Source organism: Ranitomeya imitator, chromosome 8 (assembly GCF_032444005.1).
Source record: "Ranitomeya imitator isolate aRanImi1 chromosome 8, aRanImi1.pri, whole genome shotgun sequence".
In the NCBI taxonomy this organism is placed as follows: Eukaryota; Metazoa; Chordata; class Amphibia; order Anura; family Dendrobatidae; genus Ranitomeya; species Ranitomeya imitator.
Genome location: NC_091289.1, coordinates 154,423,117 through 154,447,389, shown reverse-complemented (window position 1 = coordinate 154,447,389; position 24,273 = coordinate 154,423,117). Strand labels below are relative to the sequence as shown.

At 47.1% G+C, this 24,273-nt stretch overlaps 1 protein-coding gene across 1 annotated transcript in view; it reads left to right on the top strand.

Moving 5' to 3' along the window:
• Positions 1-9,392: 9,392 nt before the first annotated feature.
• Positions 9,393-24,273, top strand: part of GCLM (glutamate-cysteine ligase modifier subunit) — a 29,463-nt gene continuing 14,582 nt past the window's right edge. Inside the window, exons 1-2 of the mRNA XM_069737651.1 lie at positions 9,393-9,705; positions 21,776-21,841. Of these exons, the coding sequence (XP_069593752.1) occupies positions 9,580-9,705; positions 21,776-21,841 (192 nt within the window). The 5' untranslated portion in view covers positions 9,393-9,579. The remainder of the gene's footprint in view (positions 9,706-21,775; positions 21,842-24,273) is intronic.

Genomic DNA, 24,273 nt, shown 5'->3' with positions numbered 1-24,273 from the left:
TTTTTGGATCCGTCGGAAAATAGCCGTCCGTCGTGGAGAGAAAACGTTCAGAGGAATGTTTATTTTCTGCACGTCGGAAAATCGGTCAGCGAGCAGTCCTGCGCTGTCCGTCGTCGGCTATAATGGAAGCCTATGGGCGCAAGATCCGTCGTGGACCGTCACACACAGGAATCCAGCGACGTATCAAGTTCTCTCTCTTTTCCCGGAATTTCTCCATTCAAATTGTGGCAACGACGCATCCGTCATTACACTGGATGCGTCACACACGTTTTGCACTATTTTCGTGACGTCCGTCGATACGTCATTTTACTGCACAACGACGCACAGCAGAAGACGGAAGTGTGAAAGAAGCCTTAGATGCAAGTACACAGTCTGCAGTGCGGCTTATTATGATACCAAAGTAGTGAGTTTCCTGACATTTTACAACATGTTCATTTTACTCAGAAACGTAATCTATTTCCTGAAGAGATACTAACATGAGCCAGATAAGCAGCTGTGATTGATACTTCACATTGTGCGCCACCAACTGAGACACGATCAAGGGCATTACATCTGAAACGGAAGAGGCTGCTATTTGAGCATCTCTCATTCACAAAGTTATCGGGCAATTTTCTCCTGCTCCACCTGTTAATATGACATGGCAATCTCCGTGTACCTAGCTAAGTGTTACATAAAAGATCCCCGTTTGTCTTGTGCTCTAATTACAGAAATTTTAGGATTTCTTCTCGTAAATTCACTTTTTATTAAGGATTTTCTTATTCATTGACCATGCAAGAAAAAAATACATCATAAAAGTTCTTATCTTATTAGAGAAAAATAGCCTTTTCCTTATTTATCACTTACTTTTCCTCTTACTGCACTGATTATTCACTTTCAAAAACTGCTCAAATCTGTCTACCGGTTTGTTTTCAGTGAGGAATCAAATTGCACCTGTTGCCTATAGAAGTCTACTGAGAAGGAAGGGGAAATAGAAAGAGGGAAACAGAAGCAGAGACATAAAAGAATGTGATTTAAACTAGAGCATGCAGAGGGGTAAGCTGCTAAATTATGCAGGATACAAGTCCAGGGCAGGTGTCAGCGCCCGGCTAACCCGGGCAAGTGCTGGGGCCCAGAGTAGGTGGGGGGGGGACCCACTGGCCATCGGGGAAACCAGTGTGCTATGGGGGCCCGGTGCCTTGTGCTGATGCCTACTAATTAGGCCCCCCGCCACTTGCTCAGGGTCCCAACACTTGCAATACTTACCTCTCCCCGTTCCTCCACTGAGGCGTCTTCCACATCCTCTGACATTTCATGTTAGAGGTTGCGATTACGTATCAAGTGTGCGCCCTCTGCTCTGAACAGTCACAGTTTAGAGAGGCAGCAGATGCCGAAACTGAGCAGTCCGGAGCAGAGGAGGTGTATTTAATTTTTTTTATGTTTGGAGTAGTGATGAGCAAGCAAACTCATTACTCCGGTTTCCCGAGAACGCTCAGGTGGTCTCCGAGTATTTGTGAGTGCTCGGAGATTTAGTTTTCATCACCACAGCTGCATGATTTGCAGCTGCTAGCCAGGCTGAATACATGAGGGGATTCCCTAACAAACAGGCATTTCTCACATGTATTCAGGCTGTCCAGCAGCCTCAAATCAAGCAGCTGAGGTGACAAAAGCTAAATGTCCGAGCACTACAAAATACTTGGAGATCACCAGAGCGTGCTCTGGGAAACTCGAGTAATGAGTATACTCGCTCATCACTAGTTTGGAGAAAGAAATGGGGACTATCATATGGGGACCATTATATGTGGAGCATCATATATATGACCCATCAAATACTGGAGCATCATATATGGGGCCCATTATATATGGAACATTATATGGGGCCCATTATACACTGGAGCATCATATATGGGGCACATTATATAAAGCATTATATGGGGCCCATCATACACTGGAGCATCATATATGGGACCCATCATACGCTCTATGGAGCAATCATATTGGGCCCATTCTATATGGAGCATCTTATGGGGCCCATTCTATATGGAGCATATTGTCACGCTCGCGCCCAGACTGGTTGGCGCAGGCGTGCGGGGGTGTGGCCCCACAGACCAAACTTCCCTGGAAGGGGCGTAACTAAGTAGCTTCCTAGGTGTTCGCTGGAGCCTCTGATAGTGAGGTTAGACTTGTGCAATAGTAAGCTACCAGGTACCACTCCATGGTGATGTCTGGCTGTGGCTGCTGATCCCACCGGGGAACGGAACATAGACAGGCAAGTGAGCACGGCTGGCACTCTGGCAGGGGGGCACGGCTGGGACACAGGCAGGGGGGCACGGCTGGGACACAGGCAGGCGGACGGGAACAACAGACACTGGCAGGCAGGTACGGCTGGCTTTCTGGCAGGCAGGTACGGGTACTACAGAGACACTGGCAGGCGGGCACTGCTGGCTCTCTGGCAGGCAGGTGCGGGTGGCTCTCTGGCAGGACAGGAGGACAAGGCTGGTACACTGGAAGTACCGGTAGGGACCGGTCTCCAGGCTGGTATGTAAAACCGGTAAGAACCTGTTCAGACAGGAGGACTTATGAATAGGAAGAGAAAGACCACAAGAGCAGATGCAGAGCAAAAGCACAGGAGCTAGAGCCCAGAACAGAGATGCAGGAGGCGGAGCCAGGAGGAGGAGCCAAGTGCAGAAACACAGGAGGCGGAGCAATGAGCAGGAGGCGGAGCCACATGCAGAAATGCATGAGGCAGAGCCAAGAGCAGGAGGTGGAGCCATGTGCAGAAATGCAGGAGGCGGAGCCAAGAGCAGGAGGCAGAGCCAAGTGCAGAAACCCAGGAGGTGGAGCAAAGAGCAAGAGAAGTAGAACCAAAAGGAGCGGAGCCAGGTAGAACTGCAAGGAGCGGAGCCACAGAGCGAGAGCTGAGCAGAGCCGCAGAGCAAAGCCACAGAGTGCAGAGCAAGGTCAGAGTGCAGAGCAAAGCTACAGAGAGCAGAGCTGAGAGCAAAGCCACAGAGTGCAGAGCTGAGAGCAGAACAAAGTAACAAAGTCAGAGTGCAGAGCAAGACACAGAGTGCAGAGCTGAGAGCAAAGCCACAGAGTGCAGAGCTGAGAGCAGAGCAAAGTCAGGGTGCAGAGCAAGACACAGAGTGCAGAGGCCAGAGCAAAACCACAGAGAGCAGAGCAAGACACAGAATGCAGAGCAAGGAGCAAAGCAAGGTCGCAGAGAGCAGAGCAAAGCATGACACAGAGTACGCACAGCAGGGAAAGGAAACCAAGGCAGGGATATAAACGGACACAGGACTAGGCTAAGACAAAGTCAGGAACAGAACAAGGCACAGAGACATGGACACAAGCCAGGGTATGACGCCCCTCTGGATGGCAAACACAGGGCACAGACCAGGGTACAACGCCCCCAGGGTGGTGGACATAAGAGTAACAGACAGGGCCTGGAACCTCAGCAGCAAAGAACTGACTGAGGGAGTAAGTTGCACAGGCCCCCACCAATGGGTGGGGAAGTCTTAAATACAGGAAGCCTCATGGCAATTGGCCGGGACACCTTAGCAAGGTGCACAGTCTCAATAAGACACAGGAGTTGCCGATGCCACCCCCCTATGTACACAGACAGAGCATGCACAGAGCAAACAGCAGACATGAGGCACACAGCATGGAGCTGGCAGCAGAGAAGTCACAAGATGGCCCACAGAAGTGAGTTGAGTGTAATGCAGGTGGGGGATGGGAGGCCATGCAGTGATGCAAACCATGCAGGGCTGTTACACATCATATGGGGCCCATTCTATATGGAGCATCATATGGGGCCCATTCTATACGGAGCATTATATGGAGTCCATTCTATATGGAGCACTACATGGGGCCCAGCCTATACTGTATGGGGCATTATATGGGGCCCATTATTCTTTATGGAGCATTATATGGGTCTCATACTGTATGGAGCAATATATGGGGCCTATTATATACTGTATGGAGCAGTATATGGGGCTTATTATTCTGTATGGAGCACTATGTGATGCCCATAATACTATATAGAGCAATATAGGGGGACATTATTCTGTATGGAGCACTATCAGGTGCCCATAATTCTGTATGGAGCAATATATGGGACTCATTATTTTGCATGGAGCACTATGTGGTGCCCATAATACTGTACAGAGGACTATGTGTTGCCCATAATACTGTAGGGAGGACTATGTGTTGCCCATAATGCTGTATGGAGCACTATGTGGTGCCCATAATACTGTACGGAGGACTATGTGGTGCCCATAATACTGTATGGAGGACAATGTGGTGCCCATAATACTGTACGGAGGACTATGTGGTGCCCATAATACTGTATGGAGCGCTATGTGGTGCCCATAATACTGTATGGAGCGCTATGTGGTGCCCATAATACTGTACAGAGGGCTATGTGGTGCACATAATATTGTACGGAGGACTATGTGGTGCCCATAATATTGTACGGAGGACTATGTGGTGCCCATAATACTGTACGGAGGACTATATTGTCTGGTTTCTGAGTTATTGTAGAATTTACAATAAATATCACTCATGTAATATAAGAAGTGAAATCTCTGGCACTGTACTACATCTATATTTCTCTGCCATATCTGTGCATCACGAATTGTGTTATGTGATAAAGGGGCCCATTAAGACTCTTTTGCCCGGGGGCCCACGAAAACCCAAAGCTGGCCCTATACAAGTCCTATAACAGCACAAATAGTGTTACTCCTGGAATAACAGTAGCCTAGGTTATCAGTTACACTTTAACCCCTTTCTGTCATTAGACGTACTATTCCGTCCATGTGGGGTGGGCCCTACTTCCCATGGACGGAATAGTATGTCATAGGCGATCAGCCGCGCTCACGGGGGGAGCACGGCCGATCGCCTCCGGGTTTCAGCTGATTATTACAGCTAGCTGACATCTGAGACTATGTGCCAGGAGTGGTCACGGACCGCTCCTGGCACATTAACCTCCGGCACACTGCGATCAAAGACGATCGCAGCGATCCGGCGGCATAGGGAAGCATCGCGCAGGGAGGGGGCTCCCTGCGTGCTTCCCTGATACCCTTGGAGCAATGCAGTGTGATCGCGTCGCTCCGAGGGTCTCCTACCTCCTCCTCCCTGCAGGCCCTGGATCCAAAATGGCTTCGGGGGGGAGGGGCCTTCTGGGTCCTGCAGGGAGGTGGCTTTCAAGTGCCTGCTCGGAGCAGGCGCCGGCAAGCCTCCTTCAGTGCCTGTGTGATCGCTGATCTGACACTGCACTGTAACATGATGTCCCCCCGGGGCAATGTTACAAAGTAAAAAAAAAAAAATTACATGTGTAAAAAAAAAAATAATCCTAAATTAAAAAAAAACATATTGTTCCAATAAATACATTTCTTTATCTAAATAAACAAAACAATAAAAGTACACATATTTAGTATAGCCGCGTCCGTAATGACCCGACCTATAAAACCGTCAGTTAACCCCTTCAGTGATCACCGTAAAAAAAAAACGAGGCAAAAAACATCGTACCGCCAAACAAAAAGTGGAATAACACACGATCAAAATGACAGATATAAATAAACATGGTACCGCTGAAAACGTCATCTTGTCTCGCAAAAAAACGAGCCGCCATACAGCATCATCAACGAAAAAATAAAAAAGTTATAGTCCTCAGAATAAAGCTATTCAAAAATAATTATTTTTTTACATAAAATAAATGTTATCGTATAAAAGCACCAAAACATAAAAAAAGATATAAATGAGGTATCGCTGTAATCGTACTGACCCAAAGAATAAAACTGCTTTATCAATTTTATCAAACGTGGAACGGTATAAACACTCCCCAAAAAGAAATTCACAAATTGCTGGTTTTTGTTCATTCTGCCTCACAAAAATCGGAATAAAAAGCGATCAAAAAATGTCACGTTCCCGAAAATTGTACCAATAAAAACATCAACTCGTCCTGCAAAAAACAAGACCTCACTTGACTCTGTGGACCAAAATATGGAATTATAGCTCTCAAAATGTGGAGACGCTTAAACTATTTTTTGCATTAAAAAGTGTTTTAGTGTGTGACAGCTGCCAATCATAAAAATCCGCTAAAACCCCCGCTATAAAAGTAAATCAAACCCCCCTTCATCACCCCCTTAATTAGGGAAAAATAATAAAATGTTAAAAATGTATTTATTTCCATTTTCTCATTAGGGTTAGGGTTAGGGTTGGGGCTAAAGTTAGGGTTGGGGCAAGTTAGGGTTAGGGTTGGCTACAGTTAGGGTTGGGGGTAAAGTTAGGGTCAGGGTTGGGGCTACAGTTAGGGTTAGGGTTGGGGCTAAACTTAGGGTTAGGGTTGGGGCTAAAGTTAGGGTTGGGGCTAAAGTTAGGGTTTGGATTACATTTACAGTTGGGATTAGGGTTAGGGGTGTGTCAGGGTTAGGGGTGTGGTTAGGGTTATGGTTGGGATTAGGGTTAGGGGTGTGATAGAGTTAGGGATGTGGTTGGGATTAGGGTTAGGGGCATGTTTGGGTTAGGGGTGTGGTTAGGGTTATGGTTAGGGCTGGGATTAGGGTTAGGGGTGTGTTTGGGTTAGGGTTTCAGTTAGAATTGGGGGGTTTCCACTGTTTAGGCACATCAGGGGCACTCCAAACCCGACATGGTGTCCAATCTCAATTCCAGCCAATTCTGCATTGAAACAGTAAAACAGTGTTTCTTTCCTTCTGAGCTCTCTCGTGCGCCAAAACAGGGGTTTACCCCAACATATGGGGTATCAGTGTACTCAGGACAAATTGGGCAACAACTTTTAGGGTCCAATTTCTCTGGTTACCCTTGGGAAAATAAAAATTTGGGGGGGCTAAAAAATCATTTTTGTGGGAAACTTGTGGGGGGTTTCAATGTTTAGGCACATCAGTGGCTCTCCAAACGCAACATGGCGTCCCATCTCAATTCCAGTCAATTTTGCATTGGAAAGTCAAACGGCGCTCCTTCCCTTCCGAGCTCTCCCATGCGCCCAAACACTGGTTTACCCCCACATTTGGGGTATTAGTGTACTCAGGACAAATTGTACAACAACTTTTGGGGTCCAATTTCTTCTGTTACCCTTGGGAAAATAAAAAATTGGGGGCGAAAATATCATTTTTGTGAAAAAATTATTTTTTATTTTTACGGCTCTACATTATAAACTTCTGTGAAGCACTTGGTGGGTCAAAGTGCTCACCACATATCTAGATAAGTTCCTTAGGGGTCTACTTTCCAAAATGGTCACTTGTGGGGGGTTTCAATGTTTAGGCACATCAGGGGCTCACCAAATGCGACATGGCGTCCCATCTCAATTCCAGGCAATCTTGCCTTGTGCAGGCGTGTACTATGGAGGACAGAGAATGAACTTCAATCCAATATTGCGGCCAGCATGCAGCCAGCGGGTAAGGAAAGGGTGAATCAAACACACGAAAACTCCGCCCATATGACCGAAAACCGGTCCCGCCAAATTCAGGTGACAGGTTCCCTTTAACGTGCAAACCACCCTTGGCGGTAAAGGGGTTAATATCTATAGTTAGAATTATATTCTGATAAATTAACAGAGAACACAGTAAGACTCCTAATTTATTAAAGCGCTTATCAGAAATTTGTTGTAAAACACATTGAAAAGTTGAAAAATGTTTGCGGAATGCAAAGTTACGCAGAAATTTGGCAAGTTCTGGAGTTCTCACACCAGTTTCAGCCATGGAATATGGTTAGAGCTGGGGTGGGATGGGGAGAGACGTGGCAATGTCTGCTTGTCTAATTCATGATCATCGTGACAACAGTGATGAAGGATCGTAAGTGGTCCGAATCGCGTTACATTTTTGCACTTGTGTCTTGTCCTATTTTCGTGGAATACTCAATGAAGACAATTTTTATATATGTAGTGCACATAGTAGTACGATAATATAGAGAAGACGAAACATTGGTGAAACGCGCGTCGGGTGTTTGGTGGGTGAGCGTCTGATATTGGTATTTAAATCTTTGACATCAGGTACTTGGGAAATATTGATATTATCCAGGGTCTCGTTTACATTATTTATAGTATATCTATGTGCACTATATAATGTTTTCCCTGCAGTGCTATATATTGCTCACTTAGGAGTGTTTTATTCAGCTGCATATTTATTGACCAGATAAATGCATGTGGAAGTGTGTACATATAATAAATAATATACTTCATACTTAGCGTATTTTTCAAAATGATAAGACGCACTTTTTCTCCAAAAAATTTTGGGGGAAAATGGGGGTGCATCTTATAATGCAGATATACCTTACCAGCCATGGTGGAGCAGGGTCCCAGGGTCTCTGCTGGAGGAGGCAGGAGTGGGGCGTGGCTGCAGGCCGCAGGCTGTGATCGGGGGTGTTGGGATGTGCTGCTGCAGGTGTTCGGTGCTGCGGGGACTCTGCCGACATTTTGTGAAAGCCTGGAGTCCCTGCACTTACATGGTTTCCTATGTGGTGGACTCCGGGAAAATGGCCGCATGCGCAGATGGAGATCTCGGGAGATGACCTTAGGCTACTTTCACACTAGCGTCGGCCCGTCGCAGTGCGTCGGGCTGACGTACCGACGCATCCTGTCACAACACAGCACAATGGGGGCAGCGGGTGCATTATTACAACGCATCTGCTGCCCCATTGTGAGCTGCAGGGAGGAGGGGGCGGAGTTCCGGCCACGCATGCGCGATCGGAAATGGCGGACACAACGCACCAAAAAACGTTACAAGCAACGTTTTTGGTGCCGACGGTCCGACGCAACACGACGGTTGCGATGTGTGGCAATGCATCACTAATATAAGCCTATGGAGAAAAAATGCATCCTGCAGACAACTTTACAGGATGCGTTTTTTCTGCAAAACGACGCATTGCGACGGAGGCCAAACGACGCTAGTGTGAAAGTAGCCTAAGGCTAGGTTCCCATTGCGTTAGGGCAATCCGTTAAGCGCATAGCGCTAGCGGATTGCTCTAACGCAATGTTTAGTTTGGTGTCTGCGCTAGCGAGGGACGGACCTCAGACGCACCTCAGACGCTGCAAGCAGCGTCCAAGGTCCGTCACAAAAGAACGGCACATCGGTAGCGCGTGCCGAAAATGGCATGCGGTAGCGATGCGCTACAGGCAGAAATCACATCGCTGTCAATGGGTGCCCTAGCGGACCCGTTGCATGGCGTTAATTGCGACATTTTCGCCGTGCAACGCAGTCCGTTAGCGTTAACCCATTAACGCAATGTGAACCTAGCCTAACAAGCAGCTTGTACCTGTGGTGGAGCAGCCATATAATGAATGATATAACGCGCCCTGACCTCACGTGCTCCGTATACAGCGTTATATAAGAGGCAGCTCCCGCGTCACCGCTGCAGTGTGCACTCCCGGACGGCAGGTGGCGCTGTTGTACACGGACAGCTTGCAGCAGCACATGTAGCGGCGGTGTCGGCGGACAGTCACGGTTACACAGCACTTCTCACACAGAGCTGGACGGCTGCCCAGTCATTGTGCCGCCGCAGTCGCGCTACATAGAGCGCAGGCGGAGCTCCGCACAGTGCACGGCGGCAGAGGAGACGCACACACCGGCCTCCGCACACACCCGGAACATGGGCACCGACAGCGGCGCGGCCAGGACCCTGCTGGACGGAGCGGCCACCCTGCACCTGCACACGGGCAACCTGATGAACTGGGGGCGGCTGAAGAAGAAATGTGCGGTCAGCCCCAGCGAGGAGGTGAGTGACCCGGCCGCGTCCTCAGTGCACACCTGACAGCTGCACCCACGGGGCATGCTGGGAGTTGTAGTACAAAGACCTGACAGAAGTGTGTTAAAAAGAATCTTCACAATTTGCTGTTGCTTCTCGTTACTGCCCCTCCAGGTAAAAGCTGGGAGATTATACACCAGGAGGAGATCATATAGATTTCTAGTAGATCTGCTGTATAGAAGACAGTATTAATGTTGCCATGTGCAGGTGCTGAGTGTGTGGGGTCTCTTTATATATGGATGTATATATATTTTTCTCTAAATGTGTATGTAGTTGCTAAATTAGAGTTGTGGATAAAATGGTATCTTTGTGAATTTAGTGCCCCCCCCCAATATGTATTTTTAAAGGGCTGTTGCTGTAGGGAGCGGTTTCCATGGCAGGCGATACACGAGTCCTCCTCCATCAGTGGCTGCCACTATCACTATCAGCCTGGATCCTGACGTCTGTGCTGTCAGAGGGCGTCCAGGCGAATGGTTTGTAGATGCAGCTGTCACTTTTATGGAGTGACACTGATACGTCTGCACCTTAGCGTCATGCTGTCCTGTGGGGTTTTATTGTAAATGGTCCCCACTCCTCAGGAGGCTTTAATTTGTGCTGGATCTCTAATGCATTTCATCTGCTGTGTCCATGTTTTGCGAATGTTGCACCGTAATTTAGTTCAGAACTTCTTGTACATGGTTACACTTCCCTGTGTAGCAAGTGTCAGACTGTGGCTTTATGTAGTGGGGTGTATCGGTATAAGGTGGTCATGCCGCCTTGTAATGTGTCCTAGGCTTGGTTCCCAGTGCGTGCCACATGGGAATAACTGGCTTTGCTGCTTTTGGGACAGGTGGATAATTGCATTTGCTGGCCACATTTCCAAAACTATGTAAAGTGATGGGATTTTCAGGCATTAAAGAATTTCTGAAAGGCTGGATTACTACTGCTTGTACACATTATGGCCTTGGACCTTTCACTGGCAGCCTGTGGGTGCTCTGTTACCAGTTTTCTCTCATTGCAGTTGTGTCCTATGCAAAGAGGCCCTAACCTGCCCAGACATCCCCAAATTGCTGGTAAAGGTACCGTCACACTCAGCAACTCTCCAACAATCACGACCAGCGATACGACCTGGCCATGATCGTTGGACAGTCCTTGTGTGGTCGCTGGGGAGCTGTCACACAGACAGCTCTCCAGCGACCAACGATGCCAAAGTCCCCGGGTAACCAAGGTAAACATCGGGTTACTAAGCGCATGGCTGCGCTTAGTAACCCGATGTTTACCCTGGTTACCATTGTAAATGTAAAAAAATAAACACTACATACTTACATTCCTGTGCCTGTCACGTCCCTGGCGTCCGCTTCCCTGCACTCCTCCTGCATCCTGTGTAAGCGCCGGACGTAAAGCAGAAAGGTGACGTCACCGCTGTGCTCTGCTTTACGGCCGGCGCTGACACAGGATGCAGGAGGAGTGCAGGGAAGCGGACGCCGGGGGACGCGACAGGCACCGGAATGTGAGTATGGTGTTTTTTTTTTTTTTTTTTTTTTTTTTTTACATTGGTAACCAGGGTAAATATCTGGTTACTAAGCGCGGCCCTGCGCTTAGTAACCCGATGTTTACCCTGGTTACAAGTGAAGACATCGCTGGATCGGCGTCACACACGCCGATCCAGCGATGTCAGCGGGTGATCCAGCGATGAAATAAGGTGCTGGCCTTCTAGCTCCGACCAGCGATATCACAGCAGGATCCAGATCGCTGCTGCATGTCAAACACAATGATATCGCTATCCAGGACGCTGCAACGTCACAGATCGCTATTGTTATCGTTGTTCAGTGTGAAGCTACCTTAACATATAGATTTTGGATGGTAAAGCCGGCAGCCAAGATCACAAGCTGAGTGACACATGGTCTGGGAGGTCAGTGGCAGAGGTGTAAGCTGCAGGGAACGCTGTCAACCCTGTACTTGGGTTTCCCCGGTCAGGGTGCCTTGCTGATTAGCATTACATTCATAGACCTGCTTATCCTTGACTGATCCGTTATGGCTCTCCTGACATGTAGTGTTTAGTACTTATTCCCCATGAATTGCAACTCTGCTGTGTCTGAGGCTGTTCACACTTTGCGGATTCCACTGCGGATTTTTCTCTGATCGCCCATGACGGCACCACGGAGAGAGGGGATCCGCCCACCAAGGACAGGAAACCTACGGATAAAAAGGCGGTACCACTCTCCTGCATCAGTTGGTTTCCTGTCCTTGATGGGAGACCTACGGACTTACCAGTCGTCGTTGGAATTCCGGGGCCAACCAGTCCGATTCAGGCAGCTGGGGTCCCTCTGCCTCGGCTAGGGTGGTGACCCGAAGCGCCACCGCTGGGAGCCAGTGGGCCGACAGGGTGTGCGGGGGAGGTGACAAGGAGTTCGCGGTCACCTCCCCAGGTAAGATGCAGCAGCGGCAACATCCAGGGGGGTCCCTCTGTGGTTGCGGGAGGTGCGGCGTGGCCCTCCCCTAGCACGCGTCAGCCTGCACACTGCACGCCATCGGGTATGCAGAGCCACGCAGTAGGGTCTGCATAGGACCGGGGGTGCCGGTCAGCAGCGCCATATCTGCACTCCGGGCGGCCATCCTGTGAGTACGGCGCATGCCAGGAGTTGCGCTGGTCTCGCGAGACGCTGGGCTGGATCTGCGCAGGCGTCGGCGTTCGGCGCTCCTCGCCGTCGGCTGAGCGCTACTGCGCAGGCGTCGCCAAAAGATAGTCGCTTGGGCGTTCCAAAGGCGCCGCAGAAGCGTCTGCGCAGGAAGGATAGGTCGCTTGGGCGTTCCAAAGGCGCCGCAGAAGCGTCTGCGCAGGCGCTCCTCGCCGTCGGTTAAGCGCTACTGCGCAGGCGCCGGGGAAAGCGGCGGGAGCTTTAAAAATGGGGGATTTACTTCCTCTCAGCGGCTCTGCAGTTTATCAGCAAGAGCCTTAGGAGCTACTAAGCGTCGCAGCATCAGGCGCAGCCAGCGTTATTAGCAGCAGACCAGCAGCAGTATGAGCGACCCGGCGTCTCCCCTGCCTGGATCACCTCCACCTACAGCATCGCCTCAGCAGCAGCAAAAAAGGCGACAGCAGAAAAGTTACCAGAACACCGGCAAAGAACGCCAAAGGTCTCAACACAGCAAGGAGTCCAGCACGGCGTCGGGGAAAAAGCCAGAGGCTGAGAATCCCCAACCGGTATTTATGGGTCCTGGAGGTGGTAAGTTGATCTTCGTGAAAGTTAGAGACAGTAAGATTATTATTTGTCTCTTTTAGGGGAGGAAAAGCGTAGGTAAAACAAAGCACAAAGCCTGTGCCATCTGTAAAGAGGATCTTCCACCCGCATGGGAAAAGCAGCTATGCAATTCCTGCATACAGCAAACAGTATCTGAAAGCCTGCCTGGGTTTGCAACAGATCTTAAAAACCTGATTAAAGAACAGGTGGAAGACACCTTTAGATCCCTTAAAAGGGGAAAAAAACGGAGAAGGACCGGACACAGGTCCCCGTCCCCAGTCTCTAAATCTGACAGCGATAGTGCGAGTTCAGCATCCTCCGACTCCTCCTCCTTATCCTCATCATCCACTTCTTCCTCAGGAGGTCACAATTGTTTCCCGCTAGAGGACACTGATGGCCTCATAAAGGCAGTGAGGAGTACTATGGGAATAGTAGACCCCCACCCCAAAAAGTCAGCACAAGACATCATGTTTGGGGGATTAGAACAAAAAAAGAGGAGAGCTTTTCCGCTTAACGAAGCAATTGCAGCGTTAATTAAAAAGGAATGGAAAAAACCCATGAAAAAGACTCTCCTAACCCCGAAAAGGAAATACCCCTTCGAGGATGAATCCTGTTCCTTCTGGGAAAAAGCCCCCAAATTAGATGTAGCAATAGCCAAAGCATCAAAGAAATTCGCTCTCCCGTTTGAGGACATGGGGGTCCTAAAAGACCCTATGGACAAGAAGGCGGACGCCTTCCTCAAGGGCTCTTGGGAGTCAGCGGGAGGAGGCCTGAAACCAGCAGTGGCAGCAGCTTGCACATCCCGCTCCCTAATGATCTGGTTAAATCAACTAGAGGGTCAATTAAAAGGGAAAACCTCCCGAGACTCGATGCTGAAAACATTACCTGTAATAAGGGGAGCGGCGGCTTTTCTGGCTGACGCCTCAGCAGACTCTATCAGGTTAGCCGCCAGGTCAGCAGTGTTCGCCAATGCGGCCAGGCGTGCCCTCTGGCTTAAAAATTGGCCTGGCGATCTGCAAACAAAAACAAAACTATGTACTATCCCCTGCGAAGGGGAGTTTTTGTTCGGTTCCACATTAGATGACATCCTGGAAAAAGCCGGGGACAAGAAAAAGTCTTTTCCCTCCCTTGGTCTCCCCTCTTACCGGAAGCCCTTTCGGAACAAGAGGTTTTTCCGCAAGAACCCTGGGAGAGGCCAGGGAAAGTGGGAGGATAAGAGGAACAAAAACAAGGGGTTCATCTTTAACAAAAACCCCACTGATAACAAGAAACCTTCTCAATGAAGGTTCGCCCCAGGTGGGAGGGAGGTTATCTCTCTTTCTTCCAGCCTGGAAAAAGATTACCTCCAGTCAATGGATTCTGAACATTATAGAATCAGGCCTGAGGCTGACATTCAAAAGATGCCCCCGTCCCTCTTTTATGATGACATCCATAAGATCTTCGGCAGAAGAACAGCTGGCTCTGGAAAACGAGGTCATCGAGTTAGTAAAAAAGGGTGTACTCCTGGAGGTTCCCCCACAAGAAAGAGGGCAAGGGTACTATTCCCCTCTATTCCTGAGGAAGAAACCAGACGGTTCCTTCAGGACTATTATAAATCTAAAGAAACTAAACGATTACCTGGAAATTCAAGCATTCAAGATGGAAACGATAAAGTCATCTATCAAGATGTTGTTTCCCCAATGCTTCATGGTGGTCCTGGACTTAAAGGACGCATATTATCACGTCCCAATACACAAAGATCACCAGAGATTCCTCAGGATGGCAGTTCACATCAGGGGAGTCCTAAAACACTTCCAGTTTTCAGCTCTACCATTTGGTCTTGCCATAGCTCCGAGGATTTTCACAAAGCTGATAGCGGAGGTAATGGCTCACCTCAGAGAAGAAAATACCCTAATCGTTCCATATCTGGACGATTTCTTGGTGATAGGCTCCTCCCCGCAACATTGCGAGGATCAACTGGCAATAGTGATGCATTCTTTGAAGGAATTGGGCTGGCTAATAAACATGGGAAAGTCCAGACTAATGCCTTCTCAGGTCCAGGAGTACCTGGGTCTCACTCTAGACTCCAAAAAGACGGAATGTCGTCTCCCGGAGTACAAGATACAAAAACTAAAAAGTTTAGTATCGAGAACCCAATCTCTCCCCTCCATAACACTCCGTCAGGCCATGTCCCTCTTAGGCTCTATGACCTCTTGCATCCCTGCAGTCCAGTGGGCCCAATTACATTCAAGAGAACTTCAATGGCAGATATTATCGGAGCAAATCCATCTAGGAGGGCATTTAGACGGGCAGTTGACTTTATCTCCTCGCACCAATCACTCTCTAACATGGTGGAAATCGCAGGAAAATCTTTCCCAGGGAGTCCCGTGGGTAATTCAGATCTCGAAAGTCCTGACTACGGATGCAAGCCCTTCAGGATGGGGGGCTCATCTGGGCGACCTAGTAACCCAGGGCACTTGGTCTCCATCCACAGTCAACAAATCCTCCAACATGAAGGAGCTCCTTGCAGTAAAATTTGCCCTTCAGGAATTCTTGGGGGTCCTTCACTCTCACCATGTAAGAGTAATGTCGGACAATCGGGTGGTAGTATCTTACCTAAATCACCAGGGGGGCACCCGTTCCAAAAATCTAATGGAGGTGACCAATTCAATCCTGCAAATAGCCGAGAGCAACCTCTTATCCCTAACAAGCTTACACATAAGGGGAGTGGACAACTACAAAGCAGACTTCCTCAGCCGGTCCAGTCTAAAACAGGGGGAATGGGAACTAAATCAGGCGATATTCACCCAGATCACAGAAAGATGGGGCGTTCCCAAAATAGATCTCTTTGCGAGTCATCTAAACAAAAAAGTAACCTCTTTTTGCTCCCTATCTCCCCTGGGGAACCCAGTAGCTGTGGACGCCTTCCTGATATCTTGGGGTTACCATCTGGTATATGCCTTCCCTCCTCTTATTCTGATTCCAGCAGTGCTGAGGAAGATTCGGGAGGACGGGGCGCTGGTCATCTTAATTGCCCCGTTCTGGCCGAAGAGGCCTTGGTTCTCATGGATGAGGAAGTTATCAATATCAGACCCTTGGGTATTACCAGACCTCCAAGATCTGTTGTCACAGGGCCCAGTCTGTCATCCGCAGGTCAAGAACTTGCACTTGACAGCTTGGCTCTTGAAAGGAAATTACTAGAAAGCAGGGGGTTCTCCCCGGGCTTGATCTCAACTCTGTTACAAAGTAGGAAGCCTGTTACAACAAGACAGTATGGCAAGATATGGAAAAAGTTTCTGTCATCATCAGGTGCAAAAATAGGGAAAGAAATTCCCCTTAATTCCATATTAGAGTTCCTACAAAACGGGTTGGAGATGGGTTTAGCCACTAACACCCTAAAAGTTCACGTGGCAGCTTTGGGAGCCCTATTCAATTTTGATTTAGCCTCAAATAGGTGGGTCGCTAGATTCATCAGGGCGGCAGGAAGATCAAGGCCTCTTCCAGTAAAAGTTGTTCCTCAATGGGACTTAAACTTGGTCCTTAAAGCCCTGACTAATTCTCCATTTGAGCCATTACACGAATCTACAATAAAAAATCTATCCCTCAAAACAGCTCTATTAGTCGCCCTCACTTCGGCCCGTAGGGTTAGCGATTTACAGGCTCTCTCAGCTAACCCTCCCTACACACAATTCCTAGAGGATAGGGTCATTTTAAAAACAGACCCAGCATATCTCCCAAAAGTGGCTTCAAAATTTCACAGGTCTCAAGAGATATCTCTCCCCTCCTTCTGTCCCAATCCTAAAAATAAGGAGGAACAAACATTACATACACTAGATGTAAGAAGATGTCTCTTACACTACCTAGAAGTCACTAGAGAGAGTAGGGAGGATTCCTCTCTGTTTGTGTGTTTCCAGGGTCCCCGGAAGGGGAAAAAAGCATCTAAAGCCACCATAGCAAGATGGATCACGGACGCCATCAGTCTATCATACTCAGCAAGTGGGATGTCTGTTCCCGGGGAGATTAAGGCTCACTCAACAAGGGCAGTAGCGACTTCCTGGGCGGAGAAGGCCGGAGCTTCCATAGACCAGATATGTAGAGCTGCTACCTGGTCCTCACCATCCACATTCTATAGGCACTATAGATTGGACCTAATCTCCTCTTCAGACCTTACTTTTGGTAAAAGGGTTCTGGAGGCGGTTGTCCCTCCCTGAATGTACTATCTATGCAATTCTCTCCGTGGTGCCGTCATGGGCGATCAGAGAAAAATATAGTTCTTACCGATAACGGTATTTCTCTGAGCCCATGACGGCACCCGTACATTCCCTCCCTTCACTTATGGGTGCACACATCAAATTAGTGCCATAGTCTATTTATAGTCTTTAAACACGCGGTATCTCGTTATGATAAACAGTTAAAATTTAACAAATGTTTAGTAGTCTCCCATCGTTCTCTATGTAAAACAACTGATGCAGGAGAGTGGTACCGCCTTTTTATCCGTAGGTTTCCTGTCCTTGGTGGGCGGATCCCCTCTCTCCGTGGTGCCGTCGTGGGCTCAGAGAAATACCGTTATCGGTAAGAACTATATTTTTCCGCAGCAGAATTCCAAAATCCGCAGTGAAAACCCGTTGCGGCTTTTACTGCGGATTTATCGCGGTTTTTACTGCGGTTTCTTCTGCGGATTTTCATCTGCAGTTTCCTATTGGAGCAGGTGAAAATCCGCAGAAAAGAAGTGACATGCTGCGGAATGTAATCCGCAGCGTTTCCGCGCGGATTTTTCTGCAGCATGTGCACAGCGTTTTTTGTTTCCCATAGGTTTACATTGTAATGTAAACTCATGGGAAGCTGCTGCGGATCCGCAGCGGTCAAATCCGCTGTGGATCCGCAGCAAAATCCGCAAAGTGTGAACATAGCCTGACTCCTTGTAATTCCTTCTGGAAACCTAGATAAATTAGCCTTACCACTTTCCATAAAAAATGAAAAAATAATTAAGTGCTGCGATCCAGTGGGTCACAAACTACAGAAGACGACCGGAGTGGTAGCCGGTAAGTATAATGCTTGGAGTAGTGTCACAGATCATGTGCTCTAATGCACTCAAGAGAAAATGCCATACTGGTAGAAAATAGACTTGCAGATCCAAAATGACTGAAAAATTTGTAATCAAGCGCCCCTATGAAATTAGTGTGTGGGGGGGGGGGGGGTTTCCCTACCATCGCCATCCTACTTTCCTCTCCAGACATGTGAATAAGACCAGCTCTGGGTATAATAGCACTTGGGTGAACCTTCAATTAGGAAAGTGAGCAGCCATCACTTTGTTGAATAGTTAATGAAAACCACATATACTTTGTACTGCATATAGTATAACAGACTGCGCGCTAATCTGGGATTTGTAGCTGCATTGTTCTAGTATTGGAGCGGAGTTCTAGGTGGTCTAGTCCTGACTGACTAGATGGACTTGTCTTCTCACAGTCCTACAGTCGTGTCATTATCTAACGTTAACCTCTTGCCCTCTAAGAATGTATATGGCATTTACAATCTGACAGTTTTACTCTTGTGCTTCTTTACAAGACTGCGGAAACCTTGTGTCTGCCATGTGACTGCAGGCAGGCGCTTGTGTACTCTAATTACACTAAAATAAGAGGGAAGTAAAGTTTGTGGTGCAGAAAACTGCACTGAAGAAATAGAACTGGAGCCTAAACAAGAACTCGCTTAAGATTTCCAAATATTTATTTTCAGGATATGTTGCATATTGACTTTATTTTTAGTATTTAACAAATACCGTAATTCTTAACTATTACTGTCTTTTAAACCCTATAAAACTTAAGATCCATGCTGCAGAATCTTTTCTTAAAATTCTGCATTGAGCTGTTCCTTCAAATTGACAACTCTGTATTGCTATTCCTCTTGCCGTCTCTGTATGGGTGTTTTGTTTGTTTTTTTTTTCCCTTAAATTTCCCCCTCCCTGATCAGTTGCATGTGTTAATGGGGTGCTTGGACACCTAGGGATACACTGAGGGTATGTGCACACGGTGCAGATTTAGTGCAGAACTGCAGCAGATTTTTCTGCAGCAGAAACGCTGCAGAACTGCACTGATTTACAGTACAATGTAAGTCAATGTGAAAAAAAAGCTGTGCAGAAAAATCTGCACAGAAACGCTGCAGACTTCAAACAAGTGCATGTCACTACTTTTGTGCAGTTCTGCAGTGTTTCTGCACCCCTCCATTATAGAAATCCACAGTGGTAAAATCTGCACAAAAAGTGCACAAACGCATAAAAAACGCACCTGTGGATTCTGCCAGGAGATGCAGACTTGGGCCATGTTCACACCATCCTTTTTTTTTAATGCGGAACCGCCGCGATTTTCTCGCTGCGGGTCCGCAGCTGTTTTCCATGCAGGGTACATTACAATGTACCCTATGGAAAACAGGAACTGCTGTGCCCACATTGCGGAAAATCGCGAAAAAAGCCGCGCTGAATAGCCGCGGTAAAAAAGTACCATGTCACTTCTTTTTGCGGAACTGCAGCGGTTCTGCACCCATAGACCTCCATTGTGAGGTCAAATCCGCAGTAAAACCCGCAGATCAAAAAAATATCTGCGGGTTCTCTGCGGTTTGTGGTGCAGAACCGCTGCAGTGTGGCTGCCCCCCCCGTGCCCTCATCTCCCCCCCCCCCCCCCCCCTTATACTTACCCGACTTCCCGGTGTCCGTCCGTCCGTCCGTCTTCTCCCTGGGCGCCGCCATCTTGCAAAATGGCGGGCGCATGCGCAGTGTGCCCGCCGAATCGGCCGGCAGATTCGTCCCAAAGTGCATTTTGATCACTGAGAGAGGTTATATCTCAGTGATCAAAATAAAAAAAATAGTAAATGACCCCCCCCCCCCCCCCCCTTTGTCACCCCCATAGGTAGGGACAATAAAAAAATTTCTTTTTTTTTTCCCCACTAGGGGTAGGGTTAGGGTATTTTCAGCCATTTTAACCCTAAAAAACTTCCTAGACTCTGCATAGAAAACTGCATAAAAAAACGCACCAAAAAAGGACCTGCGTTTTCTGCCAAGAGCTGCGGTTTTTAGTGCAGAAAAAACAGCAGGGAAATCAGGAACGTGTGAACATGGCCTTAGTGCAGAAAATTCTGCACCACATTTCCTATACACATAGCCTGGAAGTGCACACACGTCAGCTGCCCTAGAGCCTCGGGAAAGTGACAGCAGTGCACTTGATTGAGAAGTCGCTCCTACATTCTTGGTTGGCTAAGTGTTCAGGAGGTTTGAGCCTAAATTTCTGAAAGTTTTTTTTTTTTTTTTTTTTCATAGAATTAATGGACCCGTACATTATTGCCAAAACCCCCACCCCCAGGTCTACCCAATAAAAAACAAATAAAAGTAAGATTAAAAAAAATCAGCCTCCCCATTATACATTAGCTCACCCATATCAATGAATGAGGGATTGGGCTTGGCCTCCTCTGTAAACTGAGTCACTTGTATTGGAAGAGGCTTTGGTAAAAAGGAAGGAAAAATGTTCTGTCATGATGATTGTGCAGTCTTACACTGGAGCCAGAACAGATGAGGAAGGCAAAGGTTATACTCAAACACTCTGCAATAAATTGGGAGTTTTTTTCCCCTTTAACTAGATACTAAATAAATGTAATTTGCATTGATTTATGCTCTGTATTCCACTGATGCTCTGGCTTCCAAAAAAAGTACTTTGACATTTGGTTCCAGACCACTGGCACTTGGCATCACAAGCTGCGGAAAGTTATGTAATACAAAGTGCAAACAGTTGTATAAGTGATAAAGTTGTAGGAAAATTCCTAACCGGACTCTGTGTACAATGTATCAATGATTACAGTGATGATCCACTGAGCTGTTAAGTATTGGGCATTTACTAGGCTATGCTAGCTCGCCAGAGTACTGGGGGGAGAGATCTATGGTGGGTAGCAAATCTTCTCATGTAGGCAGGAATGTGCTGCTGACAATAATGCTACTTTATTTTCCAAAAAACTGATAAAGTGCAACAGGCATGTGACGTATGGCAATTGAGCTGCTTGTGACTTGCAACCAAAAAAAAACACCTAAGGCTACTTTCACACTAGCATTAACTGCAATCCGCCGCAATGCGTCGTTTAGCAGAAAAAACGCATCCTGCAAAAGTGCTTGCAGGATGCGTTTTTTACCCATAGACTTGTATTGACGACGCATTGCGACGGATTGCCACACGTCGCATCCGTTGTGTGACGGATGCGTCATGCTTCTGCGGACCGTCGGGAGCAAAAAACGCTACATGTAACGTTTTTTGCTCCTGACGGACCGCTTTTTCCGACCGCGCATGCGCGGCCGGAACTCCGCCCCCACCTCCCCGCACCTTACAATGGGGCAGCGGATGCGCCGGAGAAATGCATCCGCTGCCTCCGTTGTGCAATGCGTTAAACGCTAGCGTCGGAATCTCTCCTTGACGCATTGCGACGGGGAGATTCCAACGCTAGTGTGAAAGTAGCCTAATTCGGAAACCTCTGACTGTTACAATGCAAAACCATAGGAAATCGTTAGATACATTGTTGCCTGTGTGCACTTGGCTAATTCTGGGGGGGGGGGGGGTGTCTATTAACTACTCATGAGGTCCCTGTATAGAGTCTGACTACCCTAATATAGATGACTACTGTATTTAACACTTAGCCCTCCAGCAGGTCTGCGTCCTAACACCCCCCCACCAAACTCATATCCTATTATTGAGGGTGCAGAGATGCACAGAACATCTTTAGTTATCCATGACCTGCCATAACTCTGCAATTGAATTTTGATATGGTTCAAATGTTATTATTATTTATTTATTTTTTTTTTCTTCTTGCAGCTGGGTGACTGTATAAGGACAACTCTAAATGAATGGAGCCTGAAAGTTGGTCCGGAACTAGTGCAGGTAATTATTGCTTGTTAAATGCTAGGACTCCTCTGTAGGCAGCAGTGTTGGAATCTGCCTCATTAGTACAGAGTGGGGTACTGGTTGGCTGAATGGGATGCTTTAGATGCAGTTCTGGGGGTACCAGCTCTCATTGTAGAGACAATATATGGATAAATTAAGTCTCCATACATAGTTGGGTCCTGTCTGCTACAGCCGGTACAGTCATGCCCAACCATTTTGACACTCACACTTTGGTTTTCAGTTTACTGCTTCATTGTTTTTATATCTTGCATTCAGACATTTTTATGTTCACTGAAGTACAATTATAAGTGTTTAATAAGTCTTTGACAAATACATTGAGTTTATGTAAAAACCCAATATTTGGTGCTAAGCCTTATTTTTTTCAAGACTCCTGCTCAGGTTCTGGGCCAAATCCTGGCTGACACATTCTTGCCTAATCAGTGCTTGGTAGTTTATCACAATTTGTTTTACCCACCGACTTCTTGACAATTGACCCTAGGCTGATAATGGTATTGAGATCTGCGGAGCTTTCTGGCCCTGGACCCAAAGTTTCAGTATTATGCACAATCTACTCTTCACTTTTGCCCAGTCACATTGTGTCCATCATGCTGGAAAAAGCCTTGTTCATCACTAGTGATGAGTGAGCATGCCCGTGTCATAAGTTATCGTCGGCGTGCTCAAATACTATGTTCTAGTCCCTTCGGCTGCATGTCTCGCGGTTTTCGACAGCCACAACTCCATGCAGGGATTGCCTAACAGACGCAGGGACTCGAGCATAGTATTCGAGCACGCCAAAGATACTCTATTGAAACATGAACGTGCTTGGATAACACCTTTATCAGCACTATTGCTCATCACTATTCATCACCAAACTACTGGATGGTTGGGAGAAGTTTCTCTTGGAGGTTTAGATGCCATTCATTAATCATGGCAGTGTTGAGAAAATTGTGAAAGTGTCTTGGATGAAAAACCCCCACACATGTATAGATTTGGGACTCGCTGTATCACTCGCCTCTTCTCCAGGCATTTATTTTTCCAGATGTCCCAAACCGTCTTGAGGAGTGCTTCATCGGAGAACATAACTACCCCTGTCTTCTGCTGACCAATCCATGGTTCTGCGAAGTAGTTGGGTTTTTTCTGACCACTTCAGATCTCAATCCCATTGAGAACCTGTGGACAAATACAGAAATTGTGATTAAACTCCAAGCATTGATTGGACAAGAATGGGCTGTCATCTATCAGGATTTGGCTTAGTAGCCATCATATGGCTGCCAGGGAGAACTTGGGGACAAATATGGGTCGGCAATGAAAAGATGAACTACTTGCATAAACTTGAGCATTTCTTTTAACTTCTTGACAAACATCAACTGTTCAGTAACAATAGAAACATCTGACTAAAATTTGAACTACTGAAAGTGCAAACGTTCACATTTTGTGTTGGTCTCAGTGGTTTGTCTCAGTATGACTTATACAGTGTTGCAGCTGACTGAGCTACCTAAGGGTATGTGCACACGTTGCGGATTTGGCTGCGGATCCGCATCAGTTTTCCATGCCTGGTACAGTAGCATGTAAACCTATGGAAAACTAAATCCGCGGTGCACATGCTGCGGAAAACTGTGTGCAGAAATGCAGCGGTTTATTTTCCACAGCATGTCAATTCTTTGTGCGGATTCTGCAGCGTTTTACACCTATTCCATAATAGGAGTCCGTAGGTGTAAAAACGCAGGCGAAATCCACACAAACTGCCCAAAATCCACAGGTAATACGCAGGCGTTCTACCTGCAGATTTTTCAGCACTGAATCTGCAAAATCCACAACGTGTACATAATCTGCCCTTTAAGGGTATCTTCAAATGAATGTTCATGGAAAAGTTTTTCTGATTATCTGAACATGGGTTATTTTGTCTGCACAAAACAATGTTCACACCAGTATTTGGTCAGTCTCTTACATCAGGGTTCCACTCCTGGTTTGGCTTACAAATACTGATGTACTGTGTGAACATGGCCTAACACTGTAGTCAGCCAGTCTAGATAGGCCAATAGTACTCTACAAATTCAGTCCTATAACGACTCTGTAAGCCTAGCATTATAGCATGAGTCTCTGTGAAACAGCAATACCCCCACTGAATTTTAAATCCCCGTTTCTGAAACTTGCAATCTTCAATTCAGTGAACGACATTCCATAGTTACGTCACTTCATACTTCTAGAAGTCAATTACTTGTGGCAGCATGGCCGATCTGTACATAAACCAACCAATAAAGGCTTTTCTCCCTTTGTCAGGAGTCTGTGTGGTTTGTGTATATATATATATATATATATATATATATATATATATATATATATATATATATATATATATATATATATATATATATATATATATAAAAAACTTCTGTACAGGCAGACATATGGGTTGATAGACTGGCACT